Consider the following 13879-nt stretch of genomic DNA (forward strand, 5'->3'; position numbering starts at 1 on the left):
TTCACGTAATTTTTATTATTTTATTTTTATTATTTAGCGCAAGTGTACATGTGTTAGTTAAATGCTGTCATAGTTGTTTTTGTGCCAGATACACATGGCTTTGATTAAATTCTTAATTTTTTCATTGGAAAGTTATTCTATTTTAAAATATGTTAAATTATTATAATATTAAAGAAAATCTGACTTTTTCCATGTTTAGTGCTATAATTGGGTCCCCAGTGCTTCTATCAACCTATATGTGAAAACGATCAAACCAGTAACTTAGTTTTGGTACACAATTCTCTGCAAGCATGTGAAAAAACTGGTAATTGAAATTTGGCTCCTCTTATGATGTCAGAAGGGGATAATTCCGCCCCTTAATCTGCACTATCCAACCGTAGCACTGCCATTTAGTGCAGAGATCAGCTCATTTGCATTTAAAAGGACACACCCAAAACAAACATTTTTGCTCACACCTACAAAGTGGCAATTTTAAGATGTTATAATAAACTATCTATATGATATTTTGAGCTAAAACTTCACATATGTACTCTGGGAAACACCAAAGGTTTATTTGACATATTTAAAAAGTCTTGTAAAATGTCGCCTTTAAAAACTACTAGCACAATGTTAGATTTTTTACATTATTGCAAATGTTTTGAATGCAGATAAAGTTTTAAAAAACGCTCCGCCCCTCTTTACAGCGTCGCTTGTCAGTGCCGTCATGTCTGTGTTATCCTTGGTTTCTGATTTTGCTGCCAAAAAAAAAACAGAAACCGCAATCTGAATGTGCAGATTAATTGCCGTGTGACATCAAGTGATCGCAAAAATATTGCTTTTGAATTACTCTTGCGATAGTTAGATGTCATAGGTCGATCGGTCTGCGCAGTAGTAGTTGTTTGTATGCGAAGTTGCACACTTTGCTTTGCTGTGGCTTCTATTGTCATAGAGCCATAATGTTGGCTTACATTACACTGTAAAAAGTGAAAAGTTGAAACTTAAAAAAATGACGCCAATTGATAACTTTAGTTTCACTTTAGGTGAAAAATGTAAGTTGAATAAACTTACATTTTTTAGGTGTTGCCAATTGAAATAATTTTTTAAGTTGAACCAACTTTTTACAGTGTAAAATGTAATGGTTATAAAACTTGATTTCATTATCATGTCATCCATGAACATGATTTGCGAGTCCTGTCAGACACTAAAGGTGAAGACTACCATCATTCTACACTTTTTAATAATGCTATCATGCCGCAGCGGTTCTAGTGGTAAAAATGACATATTATGCCTTGAGCTACTTTCAATTAGAAATGTACTATAACACTTTACTGGTAAAAAAAAGTTTTATTAAATTGGCTGTGCAAGCAACCATTTAAAATTTGGACTTGTGATGAGTTGCTATAACCATAAAACAAGCTAAACTTGCTTAACTTAATCTAATAAATTAAAGTCTAGACAAAATCATTAGTTAAATTGACCTGCACAGCCAATTTGATTAAACTTAAAGGGGACATAATGAAAATCTGACTTTTTCCATGTTTAAGTGCTATAATTGGGTCCCCAGTGCTTCTATCAACCTAGAAAATATGAAAAGGAAAAAATGACCCAGCAACTTTTGGTTAACTATTCTCTGGAAGCATGTGAAAAAATAGCTCATTGAAATCTGGCTCCCCTTGTGATGTCAGAAGGGGATAATACCGCCCCTTAATCTGCACTATCCAACCACACAACTGCCATTTAGTGCAGAGATCAGCTCATTTGCATTTAAAAGGACACACCCAAAACGGCACATTTTTGCTCACACATACAAAGTGGCAATTTTAACATGCTTTAATAAATTATCTATATGGTATTTTGAGCAAAAACTTCACATTCGTACTCTGGGGACACCAAAAAGTCTTAAAAAATCTTGTGAAATGTCCCCTTTAAAAATCTAAGGTAGTGTATTTTCCATAACATTGCTGTTTGCTGGTATTTATTCCACATTCAACCCACTTTTTTCCACTTTAGCCAGTATCTATGTACACTGTCTGTGAGCCTGTAAGCGTAGCGTTTTGTTTTTATAGGCTATTTCGATTCAGCAGGGTAAATAACATTTGCGTAGGCAATTTGCGAACCGAGTTGCAAAACGTAAAAACAACACCGTACTCCATAACGGCACGTAAACAACTATTACCTCGGTGCTGTTTTTCTCATGATTACCCACAAAATTACATCACATTTTTTTCGTCCATAGACCATGAATAAAGCAGAATCTAATTCGCAGATATTATGCTCATGTAGAGAAAGTGTAATTCGAGTAACACGGCTATATACACAAGAGCTATTCGTAATATCTTATATTTGCATGTTTCCACAGTTCCCTCAGCCGCTCCAGAGGACGTAGCCGTGGAGGTGATGAACAACACCGTGGTCAAGGTCAACTGGGCTCTTGTTCACAAGGACAAACTGCATGGGCATCTGGGGGGCTATAGGGTAATTCTTCACCAACATTTCTGCTTAAGACACTCCTTTCGTGACCTTGGAGGCTCTGTCGTCTCCCTGCGAGCCGTCAGAAGTATCCACATGTGCTCTATATCATAATTAGCTTAGGAAGACGGAAAAGCTGCCACTGTGTTTCTTTCTCATCATCTGTATTTCTCATAAATGTACGTGTGGTGCAGGTGAACTGGTGGAGGCTGCGCAGTCTTTTGGACTCGAAGAAAACACACGGTGAAAAACATACCCTGACATTTGCCGGAGAGAGGACCCATGCGGTGGTAACAGGTCTAAGGCCGTTCTCTGAATACAGCCTCATCGTCATGGCCTTTAACGGCAGAGGAAACGGACCTGGAAGTCATCCGGTCAGTTTCAAAACTCCCGAGGGAGGTAAGTAAAGAGAAGACCCGGTGAACTCTTAAGCTAAAAATAATACACTGTGAATAATATAGTGTGAGTTAGGATAGTGGCCTTTACAAGAAAGACACCATGAAATCACTACACTAAATAATAGTGTTGAGTCCCGGTCTGGACAGTAACTCTGTGGGTTCACACCAGACGCGAGTTCAACAATTTGCGCGAGTAGATTACATACAAAGTCAATGCAAAGACGCAAACAGATGTGTCCTCGCGTGGGGCGATGCGAATGATGCGATATGGGCATTGCGTTTGCCGCGAAAACGAGCTATTCGCCTCAAACGCGTCTTCATGCAAGTTAGAAATTTTCAACTCAACCAAAAAATTTACATGACACAAAGTTAAATCCTGCGAGTAATCTACAGCGAGTAACGGGATGCCACGCGTTTGGTGTGTATGTAGCATTACACCTCTCTTTTACTTTAACAATTTATGTATTTGGCAGACATTTTTATCTAAAGCGACTTACAATGCATTCAATATATACATTTTATCAGTATGTGTGTCCTCTTTGCGCTGCTAAGTCAAAGTTTATTTATAAAGCACTTTTTAAAAACCCAAGAGTTTAACAAAGTGCTGTACACATATATATATATATATATATATATATATATATATATATATATATATATATATATATATATATATATATATTATATCAATAAAAATAATACAGTTAACAACACAAAATAAAAACGATAAAACTAGTGCTGGGAAAGGATTGGTCGCGATTGGTCGAATACAAAATGAAAGTTGGTTTTTGCCTAGTATATGTGTCTGTACTGTGTGTAATTATTATGTAAATTTAAACACACACATACATATATACATTTCAGAACATTTTTATATATATATATATTTTTTTTATTGTAAATATATAATATATATATAATATATAATATATTTAAAAATATAAAGAAATATATAAACACATGTACATGTTTCTTAAATACATACATGAATGTGTGTGTGTTTATATATACATAATAATTACACACAGCGCACACTCATATATTATGCAAAAAATCACTTTTATTTTGTATGCGATTAATCGCAATTAATCTTTGCCCGGCACTTGATAAAACAACTCTCCCATAGCGTCAAATGCCAGACTACAGTAATAAGTTTTAAGACTAGATTTAAAACCAGCAAGTGTTTGAGCTATAGACTGCTAACACAGTGATCTACCTACTACTGCTTTATTTGGAAATATTATTTTAAAAGAAATCTATTTCCTGTGGTTTATTAAGAGTTTATTTCACCCAAAAATGAACATCATATGATTTACTGCTCCTTTCCTACTTTCAGTTCCCGGTCAAGTGGCTTCTTTCAGAGCAACAAACATCCAAAAACACAAGGTGACCTTGACCTGGTCCCCTCCCATTGACGCAAACGGAGTTCTGATTGGCTACGTCCTACAATATCAGCTAAGTATGTCATCTCCCATTTTGTTCATAACCCTGCTATAAAAGTTTAAGCGTGCTGAGAGGGATTCACAGAGGGGTACGAGTAAACAGCTTTTCTGTTTCTCGTTTATGACGTAGCCTGTGGCACAGAGACATTACAAGACATTGTATAGTGTTCTTACATTAAAACATACAGTATAATGCTAATGCGGTGGTTTCAGAGTCATTCAGAGCCAAGGGCCAGGCTACACAAGGGTACATTTTATGACAAAATGTTCCCCGTGATGCAGATGTAGATGTAGACTTCTGAAAACAGCATTTATGGTTCACTCATTACGTCGAGCGATGCCCACATCTAGCCACTAGGAGATATTGTTGTGCCATCTTCTGCGAGGGTGGCAGCCGTCCCCTATTCATCAGAGACTTTAGCATCATGAATATAACTGGATAGGATCTCTATTAAACGCAGTTGTATACTGTATTTACTAAATGATTTATGGAAAACAATTATCTTTGAGTTGCTTAAGTTGCCTCACTTAATTTGCTTGTTTTTATTATACTGTCCCATTATACGAAATTAAAGACACACTAGCGAATTAAGAAATCATTTTCTGTATGCGATTACAGTATACTCGGGTTTTAATTAGGGTTTACAGTGAGTAACAGAGGTTAAATACGCACACCGTGTTAACATGATAAAACAAGAAACACTGAAGCCTAACCAAGAATATCAAGTGATCGGTTCACAATTCACAGGAATTTATAGTAAATGCATTAACATTAACAACAGAGCAATGTCTGTGGTAATATATATATATATATACATATACATATATACATATAGCAGCTTGATGAAGAAAAACCCATGAAAAACTGAGAAATTATATTATATTATATTATATTATATATATAATATATAAATATATATATATATATATATATATATATATATATATATATATATATATATATATATATATATATATATATATATATATACATATATATACATATATATATATATACATATATATATATATATACATATATATATATATATATATATACATATATATATATATATATATATATATATATATATATATATATATATATATATATATATATATATATATATATACATTATATATTACAAATTACTGTTATTTGAAAGTAATTAGTTACATTACAATATTACTGTCTCTGAACTGTAATGAGTTACACTACTTTTGCGTTACTTTTGAGTTACTTTCATCAGAATAACAGAAGTATGACTAGGCATTCTAAAATGTTAAAATGTAGTTTATTATTTCTAAAAGTCTCTTTACTTCTGGGGGTCTAATAGCATGGGAGACCAATAGAAAGTTTCTGTTGCTTTTACTTAGTGCTCTCCAAATCTAAGTAAAAATGAACATGCTGCATACAGCACCCGGAAACAAACGTTATTTTTACCTGCAGCTTTTTCCTGTGTGGATGCTGGTCGCACGCATTGGTCAAAAATAAAAAAATTAAAATGACACGATCTAATTTTGAAATGCATTGTTGTAACGCGTGTTACTAAAACTGTAACGAGTAAAATATTACCAAAATTTTATTAGTAATCCGTTATATTACTGCGTTACAGCAAAAACTAATATATTACTGTAATATATTATATTTTATAATGCATTACTCCCAACACTGGTTAGTTTTAAGCGGTTGTTATCTGGGAATAACAAGCCTGCAAATGTCATGACTGGCCAATCAGAATCAAGCATTCCAACGAGCCATTTGAAAAAAACTTTAAACATTTTGTGCTCCCACTTGGCAAATATTCATTATGTTTGAAAAGGTAAAAATGCTGTAAAAGTGGCTCTACACGTGAAACAGCGACTTTATGATCAATCTGAAGGTTTTGCATACCTTCATGGGTGGCATTGAGCTGAAATGCAGGAAAATGCATGCGTGTTGCTTACTCTCACCAATTATGGTCACTTACAAATGTCCTTACAAGGACTACAGGCAGAATGTCATGCCGCGTAATTAATATTCATAGGGAAAGCTAATAAGTTTTACATTACATCCCCCCCATTAAACTTTTAGATTACTCATATGCGTCTGTGAAAAAGTGGATAAATACACTTTTCAAGAATTGGTTGCCAATATGTGACCCTGTCTGTGAACTCCAGGCTTAAGTCTTATAAAAATAAAAAGATCATGAGCATCAAAGTGTGATTGCAATCATTGATTTCAATCTATGACCTAGCTTAGTCAATATTAAAAAATATAAAAGTTTTATTTTTACAAATTGTTCTTTATATTATGTAGCATGATTTTATGTAGAAAACACCAAATCACAAAAAAAAATACTTTAGCTGGGTTTTCACAAGTAAGGTCAAGGGACACTCCACTTTTTTAAAAAATATGCTCATTTTCCAGCTCCCCTAGAGTTAAACATTTGATTTGGAATCCATTTATTCACTTTTAGCATAGCTTAGCATAATCCATTGAATCTGATTAGACCGTTAGCATTGCGCTAAAAAATAACCAAAGAGTGAAAGTAACCAAGGGGACTGTTTTCGGGCACTGTGTAATATCATTGCGCCTCCTGCAGCCATGTTACAGCAGCAAAGTCCTTGATTATTACGCCAGAATGAAAGTATTGTTCATAGCCATTTCTGCCTAGAAAAATCGCAATTTCTTTAATTTAATTTTCTGTCAGTCTTAGTACACAATGCACAATGCTTATGGTCTAATCAGATTCATTGGATTATGCTAAGCTATGCTTAAAGTGGTAAAATGAGCATATTTAAAAAAAAGTGGAGTGTCCCATTAAAGTTCTGATCATAGCACATAGGTAGAAAAGAGACAATGAGAAAACCATTATTGACCCGCGTTGCTAAACGGCATGGCGCTCTGACCCCATGTTGTCTGACATGCACCGTACCACAGTAGAGCAGCAGCCTGGGCATAAGCACCGCTCCGCACATAACCGGATCCCGACAGGAATGATGACGAAGCTGATTATGATGCAGACGGTCTGGGAGGTCTCATCAGCTAATTATGTTTGATGCTGCGGCTGATCGCTCAGGCCAAGTGTCAGGTTGCGGATCAAAAGAAGAGACGTTTTCATCAGGAGTGCTTGCTGGAACCGTCGTCCTCCCTTTGAAGTGTGCTTGTTGAAGTCCCCTTGAAGAAAGCAAGAGAGAGCACACAGCTGCACTCGTTGAACGGAAAATAGCAATTGGGATTAAAGCCCTATCTCCCATATGGCACAAAGCCAGATCTAACCACTCTGAAATCGTACAGTTAATGCTTTGCATTTGGGAAAGCACTTGTTAAGGTTACAGAAATCTGTATATGTATCATTTCGGCAAAGGGGAGAGATACAGGACACTGTTGGGATAGGGAGGGAAAATTGAATTGATAAACATTGCAGGGAAGACATATGCAGTTTGATTCAATACCCGACTATTGTCTGCATACAGGCAGGCATAGATGTGCTTTGTGTTTGTGAACAATCAAATGCCCCCCTTTTTCAAAATGCCTGCCTGGTGAGGCATTTATGTAAATTAACTTGGTTTGTCGAGTGAGGTAAACAGGCGGGACCAAGGAAATCAGATTCGTGTCAAAATATCAGATCTGTGCATTAGACCTTGCAATGTAAATGCAGCTTAATGGGCCCGCTGATTGTTACGGTGTGTTGTTAATGATAATCAAACAACAATATTGACAAAATAAAAACGCAAAGCGCTCGATGCACCTAATTTATTTCTTTGTTCTGTATAACAGAGTGCTTTCTTTAATAATTACTTGAAGGACTGTTTACGAAATAGTGCAATGCTTCAGTACATTAGTTTAATATTTATATACTGTATATTTATATATTATATACCATATATTTGACCTTGCCTGCCTAAAAATATCACGATTCATTTTTTCACAGAATGTTCTGTACATAATGTAGGATGATTTTATGGTAGTAAACAGAAAATCATGTACATTTGTATGTGATAAATGATATATTAACAATTGTGTTAAAGGGGTGCTCCAGACAAATTTTTCAAAAATATCCCATGATTTACTCACCCTCATGCAATCAGAGATACACTTGTCCATCATCTTTCAGACGAACACATGTGGAGTTATTCTAGTAAATGTCCTTGCTTTTCCAAGCTTATAACAGTAGAAAATAGGGATCAGGAAACAACTTCTGACTTTGAAGCCCAAAAAAGAACATCCATCCTTCACAGAAGTAATCCACATGGCTCCAATGGGTTATACATGTCTTTTGGGGGTAATCGATGTGATTTTGTAAGAAAAACATCCATATTTTAAACTTTATAAACTAAAATAACTAGCTTACAGTAACAATGCCATCTTGGAAACGATTTACGAGAGTCACTACTGAACGAATTCTCACTACGCTAAACTCTCTTGTGAATCGCATCCAATATGGCGTCATTCCCGGATATGGATATTTTTCTTACAAAATTGCATCAATTACCTGCAGAAGACATTTATTAACCCCTTGGAGCCGTGTGGATACCTAAGTGAAGGATGGTTGGGGTTTGGGGGGTTTAAAGTCAGAAGTTATTCCCCGATCCCTGTTTTACATCATTTTAAAGCTTGGAAGAGCACGGACATTTACTAAAGTGCACTTGAGGCATGTCCGAATCCACTTTTGCTAGTTTACCAACGGGAAAAATTGTCTATGCGCCTGGCGCACAGTCTAAAATGGTTGTTCCTATTCTTGTAATGAGTAATGGGCATGTTTTGGGCGGAACGTGCAATAAACAAATGACAAGTTTATCCCTTTTAAAAGCCGGTTGTGCTCGCGCCAAAGCTAATTCCCTACATGCCAAAGTTTAAGTGGAAAAACTGTAAGCAGAGAAAGATCAAGACTGATGTTAAAAAAATGTGCTGTGTTTTATTTATTGAAATTGTTATTTTTGTAATTAAATTTGGTTCTCTTTAAAAGTCGTTATATCAGTAATTGAGTAATAAGTAAAATAAGCAGTGTTTTAAATGAAGCATGATCACTGTAATCTCAAAAAGTATAATTTACAAATACTTAAAAAAAAAGGTTTGCATAAGTAAAAGTACTTTATTTGTAACAAACAGGAGAAAAGAATTTACGAATGTCTGAAGAGCCGTTTCAGCACTCGGACAGCGCCATGAATGAAAAATATTAATTTAAAAAGGTTCTCATCTCACCATATCCAAAGGTACAAAGTCACCATATAAAATAAATCCTTGGGGTATCATTTAAAAAAATCTAAATAAACGCAATATTAGCACTTTTGAAAGAAAAAAATCAGCTTACTTACCAAGCTACAGGTGAAGCATCTCTTCTACCAGCTGATCTCAGCATAACAGCTTTTAAAGTCCTGTAAACTGTCCTCATTTATGTCCAAGAGACTCAATAATAATCTTTTACATTTTAATCCTTTAATTTTTCATATTTAAAAACGTTTGTGTGCTGCTGCGCCTCCATGTGTGTAATAAGCAAACGCTCATTGTCATCCCCTTGGGCAGATATTACTAACAGGCTCTCTAAATAACAAAAACAATATTGCGCCATTGACTTTAGACTAGGTTTCAGTTGGTCAATTGCGTAGTATATTTTAGTTGCCTCAAAATAGCAACGTGCCAATAATGCACTTAAACACACACCTCATTTTCAAGCCAGCACACCCATGAGATATCTGGCTGAAGTATCCCTTTAAATAACATACTGTACTGTATTAGATGCATAATATGCTGTGGTATCAGAATTGATACTGAAAAAAATGTTTTTACTGCTATTGGTATCCACCACTCAAATGTTGATATTGTGACAACCTCTGTGCAGACTGTCAGTATGTGTCTGTGAGAATTTGAATTTGACCTCCGGATGATGAATTGCATCTGACATTTCCATGCTGTGACCTTCCTGTTGCCAGATCAGCTCAGAGACATCATAACACATAAACACAACACAGCTCAACACAACAAACACAAAACATATACAATGCCAGTCTCTATCTAGTTTAAAATTTCCTATGGCTTTTAATATAATGTATAGTGGCACTCTTGAATGCTGATTGGCCAATAGCAATGCTAAGAAGCATTCATGCAAAATAAGAGCAACACGGTTCTGTTGTTAAATGTTGATATATCTTGAGAATTTACTGCACAACTTTTGTGGATTATAGCATGTATATTCTACAGCCTGTCTGATCTGTGTTTCGTTTTTCTTTTTAGTAAACGACACGGAGGAAGTAGGTCCTCTGATGACCCAGAACATCTCCGCTGACAGCAATAAGTTGCACCTCCAGGATTTGGAAGCGCTAAGCAGATACAAGTTCTACCTACGAGGCTGCACGCGGGTGGGCTGCGGCCCGGCGGCCAGCGAAGAGTCCACAACCATCCCCGAAGCGAGTAAGTATGGCTAACTGCAGCTCAGGGGTGGGGTCGGCATTTGGCAGTCTGGAGGACAGGAACTCGGCGCCTTGACACGGATGACCAAGCTGCGGTTGTTACGGGCATCGACCCGACGAATACCGGGGACATTATTCCGACCTCCGATTTCATCAAGCTTTTCATATGCCCATCTAAGCATTTCTTTATGGCTAAACAATATCATAACAATATGCGACTGGCTTGCATTCATCACTGTCTCGGAAGACCGAGCGCTTATTGATTTGGGGAGTAAAATCTCGCCTGGAAAAGGAAGCGTAGGAAGTTGTCTTTGGGGATAGAAATGCAGGGTTGTTATTATTACAGACATAAGGTGCTAATCAACACAAACATTATCTAAGGAAAACCACATCTGTGAATTTACTAATTATATTGATTAATGGTTCACAGAGTCGTACTTATCATGGGCCGTTAGCAGATTGTTGAAAAATTGCTGTAAATTTCCGTTTGACTGAGGATTCATATAGGAAACTGGATTTCAGACATTTGATCAAGACAGAAATCCAGAAGCGCAAGACCAATATTCTGTAGGGCTACAGTCAAGAAAATAAATGACTGTTGTGATAGAAAAAGGAGATATCATGACCAGTAAGCTTATATTTCTTTTAAAATGGTTAGTACTGTAAAAAGTACAGTTGGAGGAATATATCTGCAGTATCTACCTTACAAGATCAGCAGTTTTTGTTAAATGCATTTTCCGAGTTAAGCTATCACTTAAGCTAAGTAATCAACTTTACTTTAGTTCAAAGCTTTACTTAATTTATTCAACTTAATATTTTTAAGTTGTGTTGAGTTAAAATTGCTTAGTTACCACAGGCTGAACGTCTGATGCATATGGCACACTTTTCTGAAAACAGACGAAAAATATGCAAGGTTCACGACATAAATTCTTTAAAAGATGTCCAAGAGTTTTATTAAACAAGATATTTCCCATCATCAGAGACGTTTCTGAATTAATGATTTACTGGTTGCACGTCAGTCTGTTATTGTGGAGACATTTCCTTGCCCCTAAACATGATGCGGCACGAAGGGAAACGTGATTGGTTGCTTTAATCCTCAGTCATATGGCCTCTTGGGCAGTCCTTGGCCATTCAAAGCAGCCATGGTTTATGGTTTGGCGATATGACCAAAATCTTATATCACGATAGGGTTAATTTTATATCATGATACCGATATGTATCACAGTAAAGTTTTTCATCTTTTAAAGGCGGAGTCCACGATGTTTGAAAAACGCGTTGGAAAAGGAGACGGGCCGACTACCAAAACACACTTATAGCCAATCAAATCAAATCAAATGCCGGGTTGCGTATGTGTGGGGCGGGTCTATCAACAGAAGGTCCAGATTCTATTGGGGTAGGGGCGTGTTTGTTTAGGTGATTTCAAATATCAACATTGGCTTTCAAACATCATGGACTCCGCCTTTAAGAAGGTATTTATGTTTTTAAAATATTTAATGCTATAGAATTTTTATAATTCATATTAAATGTAGAATGAGAGATGCTCTCAATGCTGTTTGATAAACATGAGTGAGTGACAGACAGGAGCAAAATTAGGTAACTTCCCCTTTAAGACCAAAGTCCGGATCCAATATATTGTTTTCTTTTAGCTGTTTACTTTCTCTTAAGAACTAAATGGTCATATTTATGAGGATACTTGAAAAGAATTTTGGAGCATATGTGTTTTTAAGGCCAATAAAGCAGCAAAAATGCTCATGAGCTGAATAAGCAGCGGTTGCGCGACTTGCACGCTCCTCTCACACAGAAAGAGCGCGCGCATTTAGCACTGTTGTTCGTGTTTCAATGGCTTAAAATCACTTGTTTTAAAACTGCAGTGCTTAAATACATGCGTTAACGTTGTAACCTCAATAGAGACGATAGTCCAAAATATCTACCGGTTGACAATTTCTACTAGTTTATCATATCTACCGGTTAATCGCCCACCCCTAGTTCCCTGACCTTCAGTATGAAGACCAAATCGCTTAACTTATTTCTTCTTTATTTAATAAGTTACAGCAACGCATCACTAGTCAAGATAAAACAGCATTAGGTTGAAATGACGTGTTGATTGTACTTAAAAATGTAAGGCAACCAGTAAAGTGTAGTTGAATTTTTAAAACAAATGCCTCTTAAAAAAATGTTGTTGTTAGCTAACAACTAATTGTTGGAGACACAATCAACTTGCAGACTATTCAGTACCACGCATGCTATAGACGGTTTCACCAGTAACAACATAAGCAGTAACAACATAAGCAAGCGGCGTCTGTGGTCTACACGTAACTTCCGGTAAACTCACCTAAGAATAAATACAACAAAGTACATTAACCTCTCGACGCACACTAGCTCGGGGGCGGAAAGACGTCAGTTTTTTTTAACGCTGCTAACAATATATATATAGCCTACTGTCTACAAACAATAATAAAATTAACATTACAATACATCGTTTAAAAGGTCTACGGGTTTAGCATCAGTGTATGGTCTCTGTTTTGAGATACAGATGCTCTAGCATCATAAATATAGTATTCTGTTACAGAAGTCCAGATGAAAACATGCAAAATATAAACGGGACTCCTTACCTTTGTGTTGGTATAACGATCGCGAATCGAATCCAGACTGTTTCAGATGTGTGAATAACCCATAAAAACTCTCCAATAAAGTACATCCAATGACCATTTTTGTCCACAAATTTGTAAAATCCGTGAAATATAGATATATTGTCCATTGTTTACATCAGATTTCACATGCATGTCTTGTATTAGATTATAATATACAATCTGAGGACTATTTACATCGTAACACTTGTATATGAGATTACACTCGCGAGTCGCGTTCAAAACCAGCGGTCAAACTTGTTTGTAAACATAGACGGGAGTATTATACATAATATCCAAAAAGCGCTGTCAAATATCGTGACATCATCTGACTCGCTCGTTCCTCCAATGACTTCATGGAAAATATTGATAGACAGAATGTGTTGCCAATTAACTCATTCACCGCCATTGACGAGTTATCTCGTCAATTATGAGTTAATATTTAACTAATAAATATGCCTTTCTGGACGAATTTCAAAGTGAAAGTGTAATACCGCTTTTATCCACTGGATGGCGCCAAACCAAATTTATCAAAAACGGAAGTTAAAAAGATTTAATGATTTATTTTAAC

General features: G+C 36.0%; 1 protein-coding gene across 9 annotated transcripts in view; it reads left to right on the forward strand.

The window, feature by feature from the left end:
* Nucleotides 1-13879, forward strand: part of chl1b (cell adhesion molecule L1-like b) — a 130628-nt gene that overhangs the window by 100783 nt on the left and 15966 nt on the right. For all 9 annotated transcript variants that reach the window (XM_055212662.2, XM_055212664.2, XM_055212663.2 and 6 more), the window contains 4 exons: nt 2339-2454; nt 2643-2847; nt 4183-4305; nt 10506-10682. In XM_055212662.2, coding sequence (XP_055068637.2) covers nt 2339-2454; nt 2643-2847; nt 4183-4305; nt 10506-10682 — 621 coding nt within the window. The remainder of the gene's footprint in view (nt 1-2338; nt 2455-2642; nt 2848-4182; nt 4306-10505; nt 10683-13879) is intronic.

This window comes from Misgurnus anguillicaudatus, chromosome 8 (genome assembly GCF_027580225.2).
Source record: "Misgurnus anguillicaudatus chromosome 8, ASM2758022v2, whole genome shotgun sequence".
Lineage (NCBI taxonomy): Eukaryota > Metazoa > Chordata > Actinopteri > Cypriniformes > Cobitidae > Misgurnus > Misgurnus anguillicaudatus.